The sequence below is a fragment of the Zosterops lateralis genome (genome assembly GCF_965231275.1).
Source record: "Zosterops lateralis genome assembly, chromosome: 11".
NCBI classification, from domain to species: domain Eukaryota; kingdom Metazoa; phylum Chordata; class Aves; order Passeriformes; family Zosteropidae; genus Zosterops; species Zosterops lateralis.
This window is the reverse complement of record NC_139771.1, coordinates 1,182,171-1,204,645: the sequence shown is the minus strand read 5'-3', so window position 1 is coordinate 1,204,645 and position 22,475 is coordinate 1,182,171. Positions and strand designations below refer to the sequence as shown.

At 36.7% G+C, this 22,475-nt stretch overlaps 1 protein-coding gene across 1 annotated transcript in view; it reads left to right on the top strand.

Moving 5' to 3' along the window:
• The window catches only part of CACNA2D3 (calcium voltage-gated channel auxiliary subunit alpha2delta 3), a gene marked incomplete at both ends in the record, with an annotated part of 408,746 nt that overhangs the window by 248,217 nt on the left and 138,054 nt on the right, over positions 1–22,475 (top strand). Inside the window, 2 exons of the mRNA XM_083869455.1 lie at positions 6,567–6,645; positions 12,721–12,854. Coding sequence (XP_083725581.1) covers positions 6,567–6,645; positions 12,721–12,854 — 213 coding nt within the window. The remainder of the gene's footprint in view (positions 1–6,566; positions 6,646–12,720; positions 12,855–22,475) is intronic.

Genomic DNA, 22,475 nt, shown 5'->3' with positions numbered 1-22,475 from the left:
CCCTGACCCCAAGGGATTAACTGCACCACTCATCTCCTTTTCTCCTGTGTGAATTTTCTGAGGTAGGTCTATGCTAAGAGCTGTTGGGGATGTGGATGTTTGGAGAAGCAGGGCTCAGTTTCTTGATGAGTGCTTTTCTTGCAGTCTTTGCTTACAACATCTTGTTTTTCAGTGACGTAGACATTTCAGTAATTTGGGGTTTGTTTTTGCTAACTGTCCCATCAGTTTTTAGGGTACAATGTATGGAGTTTCAATATCACTATAATGCAAAACATTATTATAAACTTGTCTGGGTACAGTGTGCAATTGCTTGAAGGAAAAAACATGAGGAAATGTATAAATGTAAACTTGCCCAAAAGAGGTATTTTGAATACTGCAGGAGGAAAATTAACAATGAAGAACCTTTTACTGAGTAACTTAACATTTCAGGATTCAATTTCATGAGGTAATATCTTCAATTTCATGGTTTCCTTGCTCTGAGTGCACTGTAAGTTGAGGCTTTCAGCACCTCACAGGGCAAAGGTCTCTAATAGGACAGAAGATACTGTGGTAGTGCTGTCTTATGTTGCATTACAGGGCTTTGCACCCCTCCTCAGTAGAGTTTTCTGTGCTCATTTAGATCATTGTCTTAATGGAATTTCCTGTTAACTTACCAATACAAATAGATCCTCAAGTTGTTTGGTGGTGGTTTTTTTTTTTTTTTTTTTTTTTTTTTTTTATGCTTCATAATAAAAAATGAACTACAGGTAAAAAAAAGTTATGGAAACATTTAGAGATAAATTGAAGGTTCAAGAGTGACTTTCTATTTCTCTTTCCCCATCCCTGTTCACTGCCCTGTATATTATGCCCTTTGCAACAACCAGATGCAATGCATACACTTGGAATTCGTGTTTATTTTTGGATTGATTTGTGTGTGTATCAGTTAAAGTTAGTACCTATTATACATTTCATATTGATATATTTCACAAGTTCAACATTTTTACCTTTTCAGATTTTGAAAGGTTTCATAGGCAAACACCTGGGGCCTGTTCAGATTTTTTTGTTGTGGATCTTTTTTTGTGATTATGATGAGTGAATCCAGTATGACTCTCAAAACCCTTTATGGCTGCATCCAGACTGTTCCTCCCAGGAAAATGTGGGGTTGTGCTATCTGCTTAACACAGGGACCAACAGAAGCATCAATTCCTCCTTTTCCCACTGATGTCTTCTGAGGTGAGGTGTACAAAAGGATTCTGGAGAGAGGGGACTGGGAGGATGAGATTACGTGAAGAGTGATATTGAAGACTAATCTGGAAGTGGTGACAAGCGCAGTGTAATTTTGGGTGGGAAGCATGAGGTGCCTATGAAAGGCTGTCTGGAGAGCTCTCACCTTGAGAGCCCTTGTAACAGTTAAATCAATTATTTTTGTGAAGCTGCTTAGGAGTTCAGACAATCACTTAGTCTCACATTGACCCATTGTTCCCAGTCAGTCCTTTTGCTCCTCTATGCAGAGAATATCTGAGGTGTTCCCCAGAGGTTATAACCAGAGGTTATAACTATTGGAACTTGAATTTTGTCCCTATATCTCACTTAAATTCCATAGCTCCTGCCACAGGATTATTTTTATTTCTTGCTGAGCCAGAAAGGAAAAACTGTTTTGGTGAAGGTGTCCATGAAATAGTTTGCAGCTGCAAATAGAGGTCTGCACTGTCAGCTTAAAGCAGAAGTCCCATTTCCCCTCCCACACTGTATTTTAGGTTTCTGGAAATAATGTTTTACCAGCTGTTTGACACGAAGATGTGAATTCACAGTTTCATTGTGTAGAATCTTGCAGATTTACTTGTCCTGCTTAACAGAGATGGGAGAAGGTCCCTATTCTCTTTCTACACTGGCAGTTTAGTGACGTTCCAGAGGTGAGGACAGTTCAGGGACTGCAGATTGGCCCACACATAATGGATGAAATTGTTAAGTGGATATTTCAGATGAAGTGGTTAGCCCTGAAATAGCTGTCATTTAACTTATCATTCTTAGCTTTCCTCTCTAATGCTTAAGTGTATGCATCTCTGAGATTTTATATAAACCTTTTGTCTGGAGTTTAAAGGTTCAAACTTCAGAATATTCCCTGGCTGTAAAAGCAAGAAACTTACTAACAATATACTCTTATTCTTCAAAATTTGAGGGGCTGCAACAACGAGTAGAGAGCAATCCCTTATCCAAAACATTATCTGTGCTAAGGTAAGGCAACAAGAATGTGAAAAGCCAGAGACTGGAAAACCAGAGAGAAAGCAAAATAAAATTATCAATAATATGTGCAGTTATATATCTACTTTTGATTTATGTGTTTTTCTCAGTATAAGATTTGTGTTCAGTTTTCTCTGAACTACTAAGTTTGGAGGTCTGATGCCTTAATATTGGTTAATTCTGCTTTGTAGATGGGAGTAGTTGCCATCACACAGCTTGTGACAACTGCTGATGTGTTGTGCTTCTCACTAGTTTACTATGGACTACTGGTTTGGGCCAGAGTTCACTGTCTTGCACACAGAAGCTACACATCATAAAATGCACTGTTGAAATTAGTTGGTTGCATAATATGAATTTGATTCTACAGTTTGGGACCACTTGAGCTTTTGCAGCAATCTTTTAGTGAGAAGAGGAACTGAATGGAGTCTCTTTCCAGGAAGTGACCCTTCCAGGTCAGGATTGAGACAAAATAAGAAGGTAACATATGGGAAGTTTCCACAGCTGCTGTTTTAAATATAATTAAAATACATCAATCTCAAACGGTGTTCTTTGCCATTCAATGCTTGCTTCAGAAAAATATGAAGTGAGAAAGTCACAAGCTCTGTTAAAGTTTCTAGTTCCATTGTCCTTTCAGTTTTTTTCAGCTCTCACTCCATATTCTGTGAACGTTGGCTTAAAAATAGCAGTCTGTGGCACCTACTGTGCAGAAGCAGCAAGTATAATTGAAAAGGTTAAGGTTAAAGTTTTTGCTCTTGGAGTAAGCTTTGCTTTGTGTTCAGTGAATCTGACATCCACAATTTTCAGTTTTGTAGCTAGGATATAGAAATTCAAGACTAGTGCATCTGCCTGAGAATATTTTCTTTCTCCAAACCTAACAGGTCATGATAATCCTTTATACAGTGGATATAATAGTTTGCTGGTCAGAAAGAGAAACTATTTTGATTCAGGTGTCTCTTTCAAGTATCTTGTAAAGCTTTCAAAACTACCCAGAACTGAAGGGCTCTCTTTCTATAATGTTTTTTGCCAGAGAGCTACTTAGACCCTCTGCCCAATTCCTTCTCTGATGGAAGTGGTCTCTTGATTCAGTCACAGCCCTTGGATATTCTGAGGTGTTTTTCTCATTTGGCTTACACTCAGTTAGCCAGAGCATATGTAGACTATGTAAATGTTGTTACTGGATCTTCTGGGATGTGCCAGTAACAACTTTGAATTTACTCAGTCTCCCTTGACTGAAACATTCTCTCCATATGGATTCAAAGGAATTTTTAGGCTCCTAACATTATGCTGTACCATAAGGTACCAACATAGGTGCATTAGTGTGTGTCTGCACAGTGCACAGACCTATTGAAGCTAATAGTTTCTATTTTATTATTTCCTTCAAGGTCCAATACAAACAACAAAATGAGACAGACATACCTTATACTTCCTCATTTATTATTAATTACAGATATTTCAATCATATGCCTCAATACTATACATATTTATCAGCAGACTACATAATATTAGTGCTATATGTGGGTTTTTGAGTAAAATAAACATTTCATGCAATCATTTTGCAGAGCAGGACTGATTTGACACATTTTCCATATGCCCCACATATACAAGAAAAAAAAAAATAGTGGTCACTGTTTACAGCTTTACCTACCAACATAGATCTTGCCTGGGATCTGAGAATATAGATGGATATTATATCTGGTCCCTCATGTCAAATCAATGTACAATGACAATCTCAGTGGTTATTACAATGCTGTGTGTCCTGTTCTGCACCATACATAGCACATCACTGCATAGATCTCATCCATGGACAGCAGTTGAAGTGGTTTGAACTTACCTTGCCAAATTACTGTAGTATTTCTGTAATACTGACTTAGTTATATTTTTATGTATCTGCAGTAAATAAATCTATGGCTGCAGTAACTTTTTTCCTGTTTATTGGTATTATACATCCAGAATTATCACACAGAATACCCATCCAGAAGAGTAAAACTAGTATAAAATGTGTGTAGAACCAAGTTTGTTTTAAAAAATGGGATTTAGAATGTAGAATTATTAATGTAAGTTTCAGTTCTAATAATTTATTACATAAGCCACTGCTGTGGTCCCTGAAAGCAGAAAATAAAATGCCAAATCTTTGTTTTATAAAAGTGTGCTGCCAAGGCAGGTGGTGAAGTCTCCATCCCTGGAGGTGTTTAAGCAAAGCCTGGATGTGGTACTCAGTGCCATGGTCTGATTCACAAGGTGGGGTTGGGTCATAGGTTGGACTCAATGATCTCAAAGGTCTTTTCCAACCTAGTCAATGCTGTGATTCGTTGATACTTCTGCAGTGTGTGGTTAAGGCTTGGCAAGCTCACAGTGAATTAAGTTTATGCTGATGGGTTAGATGACCTGATCAAATTAAACTTTTAGAAATAGAGAAATAATCATAATTGTTTTCCATCAGAACTGATCTTGAGGATTTTTCTTGAGGATATTCTCAATGAAGTATTAAACAATATTTGCAATACCTATTAATGTGTCTTTAAGGTCAATGTAGAAGGAAAACTTAAAAGTACCAGTGGCTTTAATTTTAACTAAAATACCTTCCTGTGATCCTGTCACGGCTGTTTTCTTACAATACTACCATGAATAATAGTAATTCTATTAATTCATGAGCAATTTAGAAAGGGTATTTTAAAATTATACTGTAACTTGTATTTCACTGTATAGAAGGCTTTTTACTTCATGCTGACCATGATGAACATCACTTGTATAACATGTACCACGGAAAGTGTGTAGAGAATAGTGCACAATACCTTGGGACAGGGAAGGAAACAACACTTCATAAATTTGGATCACTCACCTTCTAGCTCTCTGTTTTATAGATTCCTTTATTTTTTTTTTCAAATAATTACAATTAGCAGATTTTTTTTCATGCTTAAAATATTTTCTAGCAAAACTTCTAGATACTAAGTAAACTAGATATAGAAAATATACTCAGCAAAAAATCATTGAAATGCTTGCAGCAATGTCCTAGAGACAGCCCATTCCTCATGATGATCCATGTTACCAGTTTGTTGAAATTTTATTTTTGTGGTTATTTTGCTGCCTGTGCCTGTTATCATGCTTACTGCTCATCTATTTAGATAAGGCTGGTCTCCTTTTATTAGAAGCACAGTCTAGTTTGATTCATTATAGATTAAAGCAGATCATTAAATATAAATCTCTCAGAGTATTCAGTCTCATCATAGGCTATTTTCAAGCATCATTTGCAGGAAGATAAAACATGATAGTGATTTATGCTGTATTTTGGTAGTATAAATCTCACTGTGCATTTTCATGTATTTTTGGAGAACAAAGAATTTCTTTATTAATGCTTTCATAGTAATCAAAAAAGTATAAAAGCACCATTCTTTTGTTTAATGTTGTGTTCTTTAGAGTCTTAGAGTTGGATTATGCAGACTGTTGGACTCAAGCTTGCAACACTACACCATCAGTGTGTAGACTTTCTAAGCCATATAAATCACAATTCAGTTCTGTGCATATTTTATGTTTGAGAGACTGGGAAAAGTTTTGTGATTGGAATCTGGTCTCTAGGCATGATGATAACACAAAGCACTATGTATGCCTAGAGATAGGATGTGGCTATTAAGAAAATGGATAAAAAGGCAGTGAGAAAATAGGGTGTCACAGCTGACAGTAAAGAGGGAGACTTTCTGAGTATTTTAAAACTACTCTGTGGGGAAAAAAAACAACCTATGGGAACTTATTATAAAGTTGGTATGATTTACAAATACCATTTGTGAATGAGGAAAAATGCTAATGTGAAAAATTATAAGGTGTTTTTATTTAAATTTGAAAATTAATTAAATTATATTGAAGTGCTACCTCTGAGTACCTGTCCCTGTGTTGACAATGATATTGTGCCATGTGAACCTTGAAAACTAGGGGAATTTGCTTGCCTGCTGTTGCAAATTCTTTATCTACAGAATTATTTGCTAGTTAAGTGCCTCTTCCCCTCCGTGATAACAATTTTCTGAATTCATAAGTGCAGAACAGATTTGTCTGAAACATACCATTTTGTACTCCAATGGTTTTCATTTATTTTTAATTACACATTAAGCATAACTGTAGTTAAAGGTCAGATATTAAACACATTCAAAAAGATCAACCATTCTATTACATAGAACAGAAGCCACATTTTGTCAGGAAGATATTACTGGCAGAAATATTTTTTTTTAACCTACTGTACTGCTTAACCAGTAATACTTTTTTAGAATTCCTGGGAACTACACATCTGTATCTGAAGTTCCACTGGATATATTTTAAATGCAGTATTAATTGATTTATCTTCTGCATTTTACTTTCAGGTCCGTATTTTTACCTATCTGATTGGAAGAGAAGCTGCATTTGCTGATAATCTGAAGTGGATGGCCTGTGCTAACAAAGGTTTGTTAACCTCCTCCTGTGGAATCCTTGTTTTCAAAACCCCTGAGCTGATGTCCTGCACATCTGACCCTTCTACAGATATGGTGTCGCTGGCAACTAATCACAGAGGATGGGTTGTTTTCTTTTTCTCAGAAAATGAAAATACTTAATTATCTTGTAACATACAATTTAAAGAGCAAAAAAACCCAATTTTAAATTTTCTTCCTTAAAATATGTATGAAGCTTTAAACTATGTGGTCTTAACTTTTTGTTTGGAGAACAAAATAATTTCAAAGCATTTGTTCTCTTCTGTCTGTTATTACTCAGAGTGAGTTTGGTATCTAAGAACATTGGGTACAAGTCCTGTTGAGTTAGGAATGGTATGTAAAACACCAGACATTCTGTCCCTTGAGGAACAGACAGTGTAATTGAAAAAAACTGGTTTATATCCTTTAAGGAAAACAGCATTAAAACATTTAAGGTGCTGAGATGCTGCAGTAAAAGGATTGACTAGTATGAGCAGGAATGATTCAGAAAAAGAATACCCCCAAACCCCAATTAATCTTCAGGTTTTCCTTTTTCTTTCCTCTTGGAAAAAAAAAAAAAAGTTCTTTTTTTCCATTGTGCCACATTACATTATGATGAATTGCATCAGGTGCTATCCATTTAGTCATTATTTCTTTAACTACTGTTATGTCCAGCTGATGGAAATTACTCAGTTTGAAGTCTTGTCTTAATCAGCTAATATTACACCATAATTTAGTTTAAATAATAGTATAAGAATCCTTTGAAGCATCTTTTTTGAAGACAATTTAATCAACAAAATCTTTTAACTTTTTAGCCCAGCTCCACAAATTCATAAAGATCTAAGTAAAGCAGCTCAGAAATTAGGACCAGGCGATGGAGGCTGCCTTAGCAGATCATCTGGTCGACGTCTTCCTTATTCCCAGAGGGGAATAGTGGTCACCTTTGTCATTCTTTAGGACTACTTTGTTCTTTTCAGAGCCATGTTGCTTTGAGTCAGAGTCATACTCATATGAATCAACTAAACAGCTTAATGACTGTTACTTCTATAAATTTATTTCCCTCTCAGTTTAATAGTTACAATACCTGCTCTCTGATAGCTTATAATATAAAAATCTTCTCCCTCTAATCATTAATTAAATATTTTTTTCAGCTTTGAAAATCACAATTGGAAACAGCATGCCATGGTCAGACAGTTCAGATTGAGAGTTTTCCTTGCAGTTTTCATTTACAGCTTGTCTGTTTTATTTCAATGAAACGAGGGATTACAGCACAACAGATGAGGAGTGTAGTAAAGCTGGGCTAAAGACTGCCTGAATAGCAGGACTGCAGTTTACTCCTTGTGTGGGTGGGCCAAAATATGTTGTTGTCACTGAGGGTGAATGACCCTAAAATCAATTTCCCTTGCAGTGATTTTCCCCTTGGAAGCACAGCATAGATGAAGGCTGTTTGCAGAGTTTTCATCTGACTGGACTGTGCCCAGCAGCCCTTTCCTTCAAAACAGGTCACAGGGGAAATTCACACCACCTTGCAAAACTTCCTCAGCTTCTAAGTTGTGATTGTGAAACCTTGAAAAACCCCAGTTTCTGGTACATTTTTCCCTGTAAGTAGGGCGTATCTAGAGGGAGCTTGCTTAATGAAGCAAAACACCAAACCATTTTAAATACATTAAAACATTCAAGATCCCCCCAAATCCCTCTAGAGGGGTTTGTGAAATTTGCAGTGGTTTACTCTTCTGTATCATAAGCAAGTGCATATTAAGGAAAACAAGATTTACTAAGATGCTGAAGTGAGCAAAGGTGAAAATTTCCTAGGGCTTAATTGTGCATATGCCAGATGTTAGCAGTAACATCTAGAACTTAGAAATGACAGGCACTGCTTTTCCCTCAGCATCGCTTCCAGCAGAAAGCTGGAGAGATAAAGCTGGGAGTTAATGCATTACTTGCTAACAAAACAGCTGTGATTCCCCCCACCCCCACCCCACCTCCCCCGTTAAAAATCACTATTGCGGTAGCAATTTGACAGCCTTTGTTTTACTAACTTAGTTTTATACACATTTTGTCCCGGGTCATCACTGTGGTTGGCATATTATAAAATGGACAAAGAGTTGGATTCATTGGTACAAAGGAGCTGAGGCCAAGAAAGCAACGTAGAGAAAAATGCTTTGAGTATTGGAGAGCTGATAGTGGCTACAGCTCAGGCAGAGGACAGATCAGCCCCAAGGCAGGTTGTGCCCCAGCTGGAGCAGTTTATAGACTATTGTATCAGCAGAGGAGAGCTCTGTGCAGGAAGCCCCCATCACATCTATTCCCTATATTAGCATGACCCCAGCCCCTCCTGCACTGGGGGCTCTGGAGTGGCAGGCAGCCAGTTTCCGAGCCTGTTCACCTGCTCCAGGGGCCTCCTGGCGGGGGAAAGGGGGGAACCTCCACGGGTGTTTTACAGCTGCACTGAAACAATGAATTCACTCCTTACTCCTCACCCAGAGGATTTTTAAATTCTGCTATTCTATTAGTTGCAAGAGTATTGCATCTCTTTTGCACATTGCCCAGGAAACGAGAAGTGCTGCACTCCATGTAAAAATCAGTTGGAGGAATTTTGAAAAGTTATCAGTCTAATGGAGGACATTTTAGAGAAAAACAAGTCAAACATGCAGGGACTGTGTAATGGGGAAAGGCAGCCCACATGCAGAGCCTAAGTGTCTGTCTTTTACCACATTATTATACATCTCTCATGCTTGTCATTACCAAATCTTACCCATTTCCTTCATGAGTTTTTTCCTGCTGGGGAGGAAAAAAAAGGTAGTGCTGACTGTGAGGGGATTCTGAGGTGGCATAATTCACACACGAGGGAACTGAGAAGTGGTGCTGGAATGCAAAAACTGAAGCAGGGCTTTGCTGCTCTTGCTGGCATGGCCGCAGCTGCTGTGCTCAAGGACTTCAGAGCAAGTCTTTTTCTGGTGATTAAACCTGGCTGTAGGAACAGTGAGGGTTTTAATTCCATGGCATATCTCTGATCTGTAGATAAGAGATGTAAGCGTAGCAGTGTAGGAAGGTAATTCCTATGAGTTACATACATCTAGAAACACATGAATTGTCAGAAAAACTGAAATTAAATGAAAAGATAACTAAAAGCATGTTAAATAATGTTGTTCCTAGCTATAATATAGTAACTTTCGGTAAAGTTTTCCCATTAGGAGAAGATCAACAAGTATTTTCACTTGTCTTTGAAACCTTTATTTCTTTACTAAGTTTATACCAAAGTAATTCACACTTACTGTGTGAGAAAATTGTTTAGACTGTTTTAGTCTTAGGAAATTAGGCAAAAACCTGTTTTTCCCTATTGTGCAGTTTAGACATATGATTTGCAATACTACAAGGAATGAATCCTTTAACATGCTGCCTGGAAATTTAAGTTATATTATGGCAACATTCTCATAAATACTGCAAAGAGAAATACCAAAAGTAGTACACCTTATGAAAAATACCTTCAAATAAGTGCTCAAATAGGTGTCTCTGCTCACACTGGCTGTACCTGGTCCACAAGGGTCTCTCCTAAAAGAAGGAAATGCAGCAGTACCAGTGTCTTGTAACATGTATAAACCTGTATGGCTCAATACTGAAGTGTTTCAGATTGGGTTCTGTTTTGTTTATTTTTTTCTTTTTGAGTAATGTAGTTAATTTTTTTTGCTTGAAATTGTGACATAAAAACATTTCAGGAGACAATCAAAAAGGATGCTCATTTTACAGCAATGCATTCTTTATCTTAGAGGTAATTTATAGGCTGTGATTAAAGAGTTTTCCAGGCATAGGCATCCAGGAACTACTTTAGCGAGTCTTTAAGGTTTTGATTTTAGTGAAGTATGATAATAAAAGAGTTAACTGATTGTGATTCTGAACTGTGTGGGTAACAAAATACTACTTGATTAAAAAAGCCTTTTCTATCACCTTAGATACAATATAAACTTTTTCAAATACTTAATCTGACTTTTCAGACATTATAATATCACTTTATCTATCTATCTCACATAATGTGCTCATGGATATTAAGTATCTGAGTGCAGGTGTGATCATATTGTTCACTGGATACTACTCAGTGCCAACAGATCTCTGCTTCAAATGCAGTTCTGAAAAGAGGCAAATCAAAATTTAGTCACTCTGAACTGCTTGGGGAAAATGTAGAGTCTACCTGTAAAATTAGTGATCCACACAGTTGTGAAGTATTTTGGATCCAGAATTAAAAGTCTTATAAACCACAGTGTGTACAGGTACATGTGTTTATATACAATTTATGAGGTTCTCTGTGTAAATAGTTGGCCAATAAACATACTTTGACTATGTATTGACATTTTCACCATATTAAAAGGACCAAATACTGAAATGTTGCTCATGACTCACAAGACAGAGAAACCCATTCTTTGAGGTCCCAAAATTGGAGCAGGCAGCATTTCAGAAAAAGTAACATATACATTGCTTTTTCTCATGAGTCTTCTACTGATTCAAGAAAGTACACTATGTTTTGAGATATTTTTTTTTACCATTAACATAGAATTCTGCTTTTTGAAATACAGGTTTCCTAATTAAACTTATGTCAGTAATTTTACTCTGTGGCTGAAAAAGCTCTTAGAACCTTTAGAAAAATAATAGCCCTGTTGAGAAGTAAGAGATAAACTTTAAAATTATTGTGTGGTAGTCATTTAACACCCTCACACAATACAGGATTTAATAGAAAAAATAAAATAAAATACAAAATAAATAAAATTCCTTAGGCAGAATATTGAATATTTTAACAGTATGAATACTATACTCTGAGTAAGAATGCCATACTAGGAATATCTGAGATCATACTATAATCAAATTAATATAAAAACCCACAAACAATACAGCACTTCTCTTTATTATCAAGTTGAAGATATGCATTATGCTACTACTACAGCTTGCTTCATTTTATAGATATTTGCTATAAAGTCTATTCTTTCACTGTGCCTTAATTCACAGATAGATAAAATTAATGCAGAAGTGTTTGAATTATGTTTTGTAGTGTTTGAATTATGGGCCAGTGTATTAATTAGGGAAGTTCTAGATTCAGACAGATCACCTTTACTGTCTTGCCAAAATTGGCCCCATCTACAAAAACACAGCCCAAAAGTTCTTTGCAGCTGCCATGTTTTCTGCTGAAGCTTAATAAAGCTTAATATTGCAGCTCCACAGAAGTTATGATCTTGTCAAATGATTAAAATTGTAGCGAAGCCTTTTTCATGTTGGTCTTTTCTCATTAACAGAAAGTAAATGAAGGCAAGTGAAGCATTTAAATAAGGCCTGATGAAATTTTAGTCTTGAAATTTGTCAGTCCTTCATCACTCTTGCATGATGTGGACTCCAGATGCCAAGTTTGTGATGTAGAAAGACACTTGACATCTAAGCACTGAAAAGGGAGTGGTGACAGCTCAAATAGCTGAGGCTTCTGCTGTTCTCAATGCTGTCAAGTTGGAAGAAATGCTTTAAAGGATTAACAAGGCTGTGATCACCTAATCAAATAATTCTAGTTGCAGTCCACATTTTCTGTGACCTGCCATATTTGTAAATTACATACTGCTTTTTGAATTTCAGTCACATTGTGTAGGGATGAGTATTTCAGAGCATGTGCAATGACTATTCTGTTACTGTAGTTCTACTCCATCATTCCTGAAACTGAAAAAGGTGTGTGAAATTTAGTTGGACAAAGATAATACCAGTTCTAAATTTTAAAGCAGACAACATTAAAAGAAGAAAGCCCAAACCATTAAACAAAAAAAAAGTCACAGTCTTGAAATCAAAGTTTAGTACAGACAGTGCAGTGGTTCATAGCAGTGTTGGAAATCCTGTCCTTGAGGGCTGGCCAAAGGTTTCACAGCCATCTGTTTTCACCAGTTATTACTGTTTGAGGCTGTTCTGATGAAACATTCCTCTTTTGTACTTTTTCTTTGGAAATAAGCAAAAAACATGACAGACATAAACCACATCATACTTCTTCTTGAAAACTTCTTTTACTTGTTCTCTCTGTTTTATAACTCGGATTTGTGTGTTTTCACAGGCTTTTTCACTCAGATCTCTACCTTGGCTGATGTGCAGGAAAATGTTATGGAATATCTCCATGTTCTCAGCCGACCAAAGGTCATTGACCAGGAGCACGATGTTGTGTGGACTGAAGCCTACATTGACAGCACTGTAAGTCTGCATGATAAAGCCAAAATACTGTGGTAGAAACACTCATTATGAATCTGCTTTCTGTTGCTGGAATGTGCTAACTCAGTGTAAGAATTGGGACTTGATATCTTTGTGCTACAAGCAAATAATTCAACATTACTGAACTTTAGCTGATATTTATGCAATGTATTACATAGAAAATACTGCAACAAACGTAAGTTACAGAATTATTTTGAAGTTTATGACGTGAGAACCTACATTTCCTTTATTAATCAAAAATAAGCATTGAACAGATATTGATATATTGAGTAAACTTTTTTTTGTATGTTTTAAAACATGTCAATGTATATGTGGATCTAAACACACAGATTAACAAGAATCAGTATTTTTAGTGTAGAAAAGCAAATCAGCATCCAGGGATCAACTGTGGTATCTTGGGGAAGAATATTGAGAAGATTCTGCCTTTTAAAGTGTATTGAGTTGGTGATATGTTAAAAATAATTGTCATAAATATCTGATTTTAACTTGACATCCCTGTGAAATATTAGAGTTAAAGCACAACTGTCACGACCCGCTCAGGCCTCCTGATGGATCTTCAAGGGCCCCGACCTTCCCTGGCGAACCGCCCTTAGCAAGGCAGCCCCAGCCCAGGTAGCACGGGCACCTCAGGGAAGTGATTTCAGCTCTTTTGTGAGGTGGAGCCTGGCAGCTCTTTCCAGGCTGTGCTGCTGATGCAGCTCCTTGAAGCAGGTCTCAGGCAGCGCCGAAGAATGACAGGAGCCAGGAGTGATCTTTGAGGATTTTCTTTATTCAGGAACTCGAAGGCTCAATGACCCCGGATGGGGCCAACTGCCAGGATTTATACACCTGGGGAGGGGGCGGGGTATCACATTACAACCAATGAGGTATAGTTGTAAATATACATATTTATATAGTTATATAGTTGTAAATATACATATATATAGTTGTAAATATAGAAACTTTCTAACAAATGAGGTTGAGAATTGAAACTTTTAACCTATCAGGTTAAAAGTTGGTTTTAACCAACTAATAAACAAATTAGGGGATCAAAACTGAACCAATAGAAAGGGAGAACTGCAGAACTATAACACCCAATCATAGAACAGCAATTAACATAAACTCCTTCAAACACTTGTGGCCCTCCAAGGGAGGGCTGGGCACACCACTCTAAGTCCTTTTCAGGGGTACAGTCCTCCACACACAACTTTCCAATATGCAGTGACTGAGCTCTTGTGATTCTTCTGTAGCATGTGTGGTAAATCATCAGATTTGCAGGTAAAGGTTGTTCATTTTCATGGATTGGTCTGAAATGGAGCTCTATCTATTTTCTTTTTCTTACTATATTTCCTTTGTTCCAATTAAAATATTTTGGTTAGCATATTATCCAAAGAACAAGAGTTTGTACAAATCTCTGCCATTTAGTACAGGAGATGCCAAGTATTCAATGTAATGGATAGAGTATCACAAATTACTCATGACACAGATGTTTCTTTCTTTCTGTTCAAAATTTTTACTTGATGGGTAAGGTGGGAGAATTTCACCAGCTTCACTCTAATATTTTGTGGGTTTTGTTTGTTTTGAGTCTCTGTTGCTTGTAGATGGTTCAGTCTTAAATCTATACAAAAGCACCCTTGGAGTAGAGCTTTTATTTCATTTTCACAATTGTTTATGCCTTTTTTAGTCTTCATTTGTGGCCATGGGTAATGTAAAATAAATACTTAAACTGCAGTTATAAAGGAGAAACAAAAAATTAATTGCTTTAGAGGGAATTAACTTATCTGTGTTTCCTTTTAAAAATAATGCATTAATCCAGTCTCCCCTTTGTTTTCTTTCTTTTATTGAGCTATAAGATAAGATTAACAGAAAATATGTGTTATTACTGTGCCTTCAGGGCATCCCACGAAATGGGGAGATGACCAAGAGAATCTCATTCACTTTTTTTAAAACACTTGAGGTAATCAGTGTGTGAATGTTGAAGAGAGTTTGTGTATTTCCTAGAGAGAGTAGCAGGAACACACTCAGGTAAGTGGTGTCCTGGTGCAACTCTCTTCCTCTGCCTATGAATTGTTCATTAAAAGTATTGCAAACAAAATCTTCCTCCTTTCTCAATACCAAGTCATCCCCTCTACTCACCAACAAATTGCTGTGTCAGAATTAATTTGAGACTTTACTCTTGCCTGTAAATCTGGATTTCCTCAAACTTTGCAGGGAGAAAAATACTCACAAAAGTTAGTCCAACTTTCAGTGATTCTCTTGTAGGTTATGGAAAAGCTAAGGGAAATTAACAACTTACTGTTGTGTGAAATAGTGAATACAGCAGGGGTGAGTAAATGCAAGTGAATTTAAGAACACTAGAGGGAGTGTACAGAGGGAATCTTGAGAAAACCGGAAAATCAGACAATGGAGCTGTTACAGTCTTGAATAGAACTGCCTAAATCCAAACAAAAGGTCCTTTGATGCAGTCAAAACACTTCCAGGTTCTTCTCTTTATTTTCTCTTGTTTTCCTACTCTCTTGACTAAGCTAATCAATGTCAATGTGAACACACACACACACATGCACACATATGTGCACTCATGTACATACATGCACACATATATTTTAAGTGTATGAAAGCTCCATTCAGGACCATAATGAGTTGGAATCGATAAGAAAAGATTGGAAAATAAAATACCAAGATCTGCTTAGTTGCAAACTATCTTTTTCCTCCCTCCTCTATCATTCTACCCACAACCCCCCCACAAAAAAAAAAACAAACAAACAAACAAAAAAAAACAACCACGAAAAAACAAACCAAAACAACAACAGCAACAACACCACACCAAAAAACCAACCAACTAAAAAAACCCACCTCAAACAAACAAATCAACAACAACAACAAAAAAACAACAAAAAACCACAACCCCAAAAAACCAACCAAACAAAAAACCGAAACCCTTCAAAAAACAACAACGACAACAAAACACCCAGGCAAAGCAACAGGATAAATTAGTGTAGTCACATACAAAACTTGAAAATGGGCATGAAGGGAACCTTTTACCAAACCAGGCTTGCTTCTGCTATTTTCAGAGACAGTTTCCTTGGCCATCTCTACTGTTTTGACTTTGGAAGTGCTGTTAAAATAATCCTCTCCATCCTAGAACTCTTTTTTCACAGACAATTTGTGTGGCTGCTGCTTGGACCTTTCCCAGTTAGAAATATTAGTGTATTTACAGATAGCTTAAATGTTCTTATTACCCAGCAGTGTCTGAACAGGCAGGGTTAGATTCCCAGGGCTACATTTACATGGTTGCACTGAGTGTCACTGTGCCCTAACAGCATGGAATATTCTTCCCTGTTCCCTTCTCACCAAACAGCAGAGCTAATTTGGCCAGCTTTGCTGTTTCTGAGCAAACAACATTAGGCTGGAACATTCTAGGATCCAGACAGAAAGAAGCTGGACTGTAATAATCTTAGGGTACAAAATACTTCCCCTGTCACCCCAGACTGTTCTCGTCCAGTAATTGTGCAGGACAAAGTCATCTGTGAAAGCCAGAAGTTAGTTCATTAAAGTGTTTGATACCATTTAGGAATATTCCCAGAAGAATTTTGCTACTAAAACAAAGCATCTAATTCTTGTGTCTGCTCAACTTTCCTGTAAGAGGATGTCTGCAAAATGTTCATACAGCTGCCTCTTCAACATGGCTTTGGCACTCCTGAGGAGCTTCACATACTGTTAGAAAAAATATGGCTTTTATAAAAGGAAATCCCTGGCAAGATGTCATATGCAGAAAGCATGACATGGAACAAGCTTTATGTGTGTCAGGGCTATGTCCTTTGGCACTGTCAGGATTGAGACAAGGCTCTCTGGTGACTCCTTGCTTTCCTTTTCCTGTCCTTAGACTTTTTTCTCTCCCCAGTGTTTCCTGTCTTTCTGAAGAGGTAGCCAGTCACTTCTATGGTAATTTTTAGTTACCCTTCATCAGAAAATTATTTGTATTTCCTTTAAACCCAGGATTTCATTTTGGAAAGGTGATTATCACTGTGTAAAGCCTCATTTCTTTCAAAGCCAGGACTTTTGTGATAGGAGTGATACAATTTTAAGAAGTGTTATTGGCACTTGGGGAAACAACAGATTTCTGAAAAAATTTGAATTTAGGTCTGTGGGGAACAGAACTGGTTGTACTTGGTTTTGGTACTCAGGAAACAGTCTTTAGAGGATTATCTTGGGCTAATTCTAAAGTCAGCTTCAAAATAGTTGGGAATGCTAGTCCTGTAATAGCCCAGTAGCTTAAGTGCTGCCAATACCTTCAGGCTAAAATGTGGGAATTGAAGTATGCAATATGTACCAGCCAGCCTCTTGTCTTCTGATGCAGAGTCCCCTGATTCCAAATTCCACACCTTTCCTTCAACTTGTTCTGTTTTCCATTTGTACTTCTCTACTCAGCAGTTTGATACCCACTACAAGTGGGTGAACTTTGTTGGATCCATGGAATTCTGTGAGAAAGGGTGTTTGGGCTGTCAAGTGTGAGGGGTCAGGTGGAAGATTCTTAATTGTGGAATTTATTATTAGAAGAAATTGTCTTGCTGCCTGTTCTTGTCCAGCTGTACAACTCAGAGATGCTGTAGGAAATAGCTGCAAAGGTTGCAGGTGGAATGTGTGGACCCATAGACAGTGAGGTCTGGACATCATTCCTACAGCACAGTCTCAACATAAATTTTCTACTCAAAAATGGGTCACAGTTGGATCTGATATCAGCCCTTCAACATTGCTAAGGCTCACAAGCATGTAATGGTTCTGAAAATAAAGTAATCCTAATGAATGCTTAAAAAAAAGGAGATTTCTAAGTGATAGCTTTCAAGCAGAAAAAAAAATTCTAAAACTATCATAGTATTTCAGGGAAGTAAGAGTTTTAAAGTAGTCAACTACTTTTCAGCATGCATCTACAGCAAGTCAATAAAAGTGAATATTTGGGAAGGAAAAGGAATATGGGCTGGGCATCAGAATATTTAAGTGCAGCAATACATGGAGGTCATCTCTTTGGTATTGTGAATAATCATCTGTAGATCACAGAAGCCCTTAACTCATTCTTATGGTCACATTTGGAATGTGATGAAATATTACCTTTTTTTCCTGCAGGAAATAAAAAAAAAGACTGGTATGGCCCCTGAGTTCCCACTGTTTAAAAGCTTGTGATTGAGAATTTGTTTACTGGGGTGTCCAATTGGACTTACTTGGACCTTTGTTGACTCTTCCTGGTGGAATTTGTTTCTCAATAGTGTACCTGAATATATCCTCTGGATCTAACATATTGTTGAGTTCATCTCCAGGCTGTTGGTCTCCAGCTGTGAGCAGATTCAGGCAAACATTACCACATTGCCTCTGTTCAGTTTCCAATCTGAGTTCTTTGCTTAAAAACAGCAAATTATCTTTTCACTGAGTGTTTTGAGATGACTGTCTGATGCTCCAGAATTTAAGAGTTCATTTAAACCAGCAGTGTTCTGAGTCATTACAGGTCATGGTTTGTCATAATATGAATGGTGAATGCTATTGCTCTTTGTAATTTCCTTCAGTGTTAGAATACCGTGTGTGGATTCTTCGTTTGCATTATTCCCACATTATCACAGACATACATTCCCTTATGGCTTTTAGTTCAATTCTAGTTCAGTTCTACAGTTGCTGTTGTATATATGTGTATTTGTAAATATAAATGTATTTCCCTCATTTCTTTCTTTTTTTTTTTGAAGGAGGTAATACTTGAAAGTGTTTCCTGATCAAGAGACTGATGCTGTCCTGGAAAGGCAACCAAGAACCTTATTTCTCCTTATGGGCAATAAATTGAGATAGCTCCTCTGAAGTAAAACCTTTAGTAACTATTTCTAAAATGCTTATGATGAGTGTTACAATTACATTATTACATATGTGGTAAAGAAAAATTCAGTTTATTCTTTTTCATCCTTAAAACAAATCAAGTACTGTGTAGGCATAGTTTCTACTCTGATCCAAGCTCTTTGCAGAAATGCAGCAGCAATTATAGGCAGCTTATGCCTCTCAACTGTCATATCAGAATCCAAATGTTTTATCAGTGAAAATTTAAATTCTAGGATACAGTTCTTCTGACAGAGGAGAATTATGAACCAGTTCCAGAGAGGATATATACATATACATATACAGATATATATACATATACATATACATATATATATTTACACACACACACACACATATATATGTATGAACAGAGTTATAAGAGAAGGTCTTCCAGACTAAAAACTGTTATGCCAGGCATATTTTTCTATCCAGTCCTTTCTATCCAGGACTTTCTAGTGAGCTATTAAAATGCTGTTTTGTGCTTCTTTTATTCACACAGTTTTCTTTATGTTCAATGCACAGAAGAGCTTTTATGAAGTAACAAAAATAAAATAGTACCCCATTTCCACTAGCTTCTATTCCCAGAGATATCTTCAAATAGTTTTGGTGGCACGAGTTAATTGTGCTATTATAATAAGTAGGTATATTTAGCATTTCTGTAGCAGTAAAGATTCCCTGGGCCTCTATTTCAAAAAAGTAACTCCTAGATTGCAGTGCTGGTAGGCATTAAAATGCATCAGTGTGTTCAGAATGTTCACATACAACTAGAGTAAGTAAATATTGGTAATCACTGAAGTACTGAATGTCAGCAAGTTTCATTAATCCGCAGCAGAGATAAGAAAATTTACACCTTTTTTTTTTTTTTTTTTTTTTTTTTTTTTTTTTTTTTTAAATACACTAAGAAGTAGATCTCTGTGTTGCTTTTTTTCCAATCCCACTTTGGACTTGGTTGCTTTAACCTTCCCTTTGTGGCCAGCATCTCTTAATCTCTAAGAATTTACAACTTTTTATCAGAGAATGTCATCACCTCCAAGTGCCTCTGAGGTTCCCATGGGAATTTTTTTTTCTTGCTTTGACATTGGAGTGAATTGGGTTAGGGAAGAAAAATCCCTTGCATGGATATCAGGCCTTCCATCAGGTAGGCTCGTTCATGAAATAAGGTTCTTCAAGCTGTGCTTTGTCTCCTACAGATCTCAGTGGTCTTTTGAAGGTTCTGATATGGGAGAAAAGTAGAAAGTAGCCCAGGAAATGCCTTTGTATCAGCACTTCAGTTTGGAATAATTTTCCTGTAAAAGTACAACAGTTCTGACCATTTCACCTTGAAGCTTCCGTGGAAGCACAATTGCAGTTCAAGGTTGCAGCAGTGACAGTCTGATGCGTCTGCAGTGGGAGCTCGTAGATCTGGGATAGTGTTTGAGCCATTTACTGTGCTGATCAATGCAGCAACTTGTGCACACATTTGGAAACCTGTAAAAACAGGTTATACGCACATTTATAGGGAGCTGCAATACCCCTTAATGCTGATGATTAGTGCACTGTCTGTGGAAATCCTCATTGACAGTCTCAGTAAAAGGAAAATATTTGAGCCAAGGCTTTTATGAGTTCCATGGCACAAAATTTTCAGTTGCTATAGTTAAGTACTCTCATTTTCTCCCAAACAATCTGTTTGTTTTATTGCTGGATCTAGAATAAATGAATTATCATGAAACACATGAACTGTTTCAAATTCAGTAAGATCTGTGTCAACTGTCAAAATATAATGAGTTCTGGAGATAGTCAATGAATGAACCTCTCAACTGAATAGAATTCATGCACTCCAATTGTCTTTCAGAAGCAGCTCAAAACAGCAATGGATGTTGTTCTTTTATGTTAGAAAATGATCATCTGATTTATTCCTCCTCTCATCAGAGCAGGGAATGTTGTGCCATTTATATTTGTGCTTAGATCCCACATTCACTCACCAAGACAAGAGTCTGGGTGTAGTGTGTCCTAATAAAACACACAAGCTGAGATGCCTGAAATCAAAACTGGGGCATGCACAGGAAAATAAAGCCCATAAGGACCTAGTGGGGATGTGGACATTTAAAATGAGAATGATTATTTCATGGAAACAGAGTACATGCAAATAAGGCTTCATCACAGAGAGCTCCTATGCACACATTCTGTACACAAGAATGTGTATTTTTCAGCTTTTTGAAGGAAGCTGCTTCTTTTGATGAATTACATGTTTGTTTTCCTCCACTGCTAATGCTGGAACTTACAGTATTAGGGCAATTTCCAGTGATTGCATTAAGCAAAGACTATTACTACAGAGAGCTAATTGCTAGTTGTCAAAGTCACAGAAAAACTGCAGTAAGGAAAGCAATACTTAGTTTAATGAATTAATACTTTTCATGTGTATTGCTCTACATTGTATTTACACTGTAAAATGCTGTAAGTGATACATCAAAAAGATGTTTAAAATATCAAAACCAATACCAAAAGTCCTGCACTTAAAGAGGAACATAAAATTTCCTGCTGGGGATGTGGAACATAGAATGCCATCTGTATTACATGGCACTGAGAAAACTGATTATGTTTGGACCTCTATTTCATAGCAGATGGGTTCATTAAATTTAATAGCCTCCAGAGCCTTTAGAAACAGTGTTAAAAACATGTGGAACATGCTGAGACACTTCACTTCTCACCCCACAGTCATTATAACTCTGGCACAGACTATAAATATTACACTACTTTATTTCCATTGAATCGGATTACTATTATAATTATTTTTCATAGGGTATATTTACATGAGAAATGCAGAATGCAAATTGTTCTTCTTCAAACTTTAAGATTTGCAGTTGATGTCTTTAAATGCATTTTATAGTTCTTTACACTTGGAGGCTTTTATCTAGAACTTATTTTTATCTTCCTGCGACATCAGCAAGAAGCTGTAGTGCCACAGCAAAGCTGGGCCTTAAGCAGCTCTGCTCCCAGTGTGATGCAAATAAGACAAGCATTATGTTAAACCATTGAAGGCAGACCACAGGAGTGTTACATCTTGGCTTTGAGCTATATATTGGCAAAAAGTTCTCTTTTCTAGTATTTTATTATTTTATATGATGGAGTAGTTTCAGTTTGACCTTGGTCTCTGTTCATCTTTTATCTTTTAAGAGAGATTAAATATCTAGTTTTGAATCAGATTAGTTCCTACATAAATATTGCTTTTGAACAAAGTAAAGTGTTATCTCTTTTTGAAATATTCTCAGTATTTGATAGATAAAGGATTATTTTGCTATTTAGTTTTTTATTTTAAATAATACTTCTAATGAGAATAAGTAAATTTTAGTCTTTAAGTGCTTTGACATCTGTCTAACCTTCTTCCACATCTCCATTTACTACATGTTCTGATGTTTAAACTAAATTATGGTTGAAGAAATTGTCATCCTTGATCATGATGCTTTAAAAAAATAACTGTTTCCCAATCACTGTATCAGCTTGTTCTTGTACAAAGTAATTATCTTCTCTTTCCACTTCCTTTCCTGCAGAATGCTGTGACTATGCACGCTGTCTTTTACTGTTTTCCTAAGGTCACTCTTGGTTTTGGGTTGTACTGATCATTTTAATGTGGATTTTTTCCTTCTTCAAATCACTGACTTCAACTCCAATTTTGCCACTGTGATATTATTATCATGACCTGCCAATTTTAATAAATCACCAAAGTCCTACTGCAGTAGATGATGAATGATGACAGGATTAAATAACGAGTCCTTCCTGTATAATTTACATTTA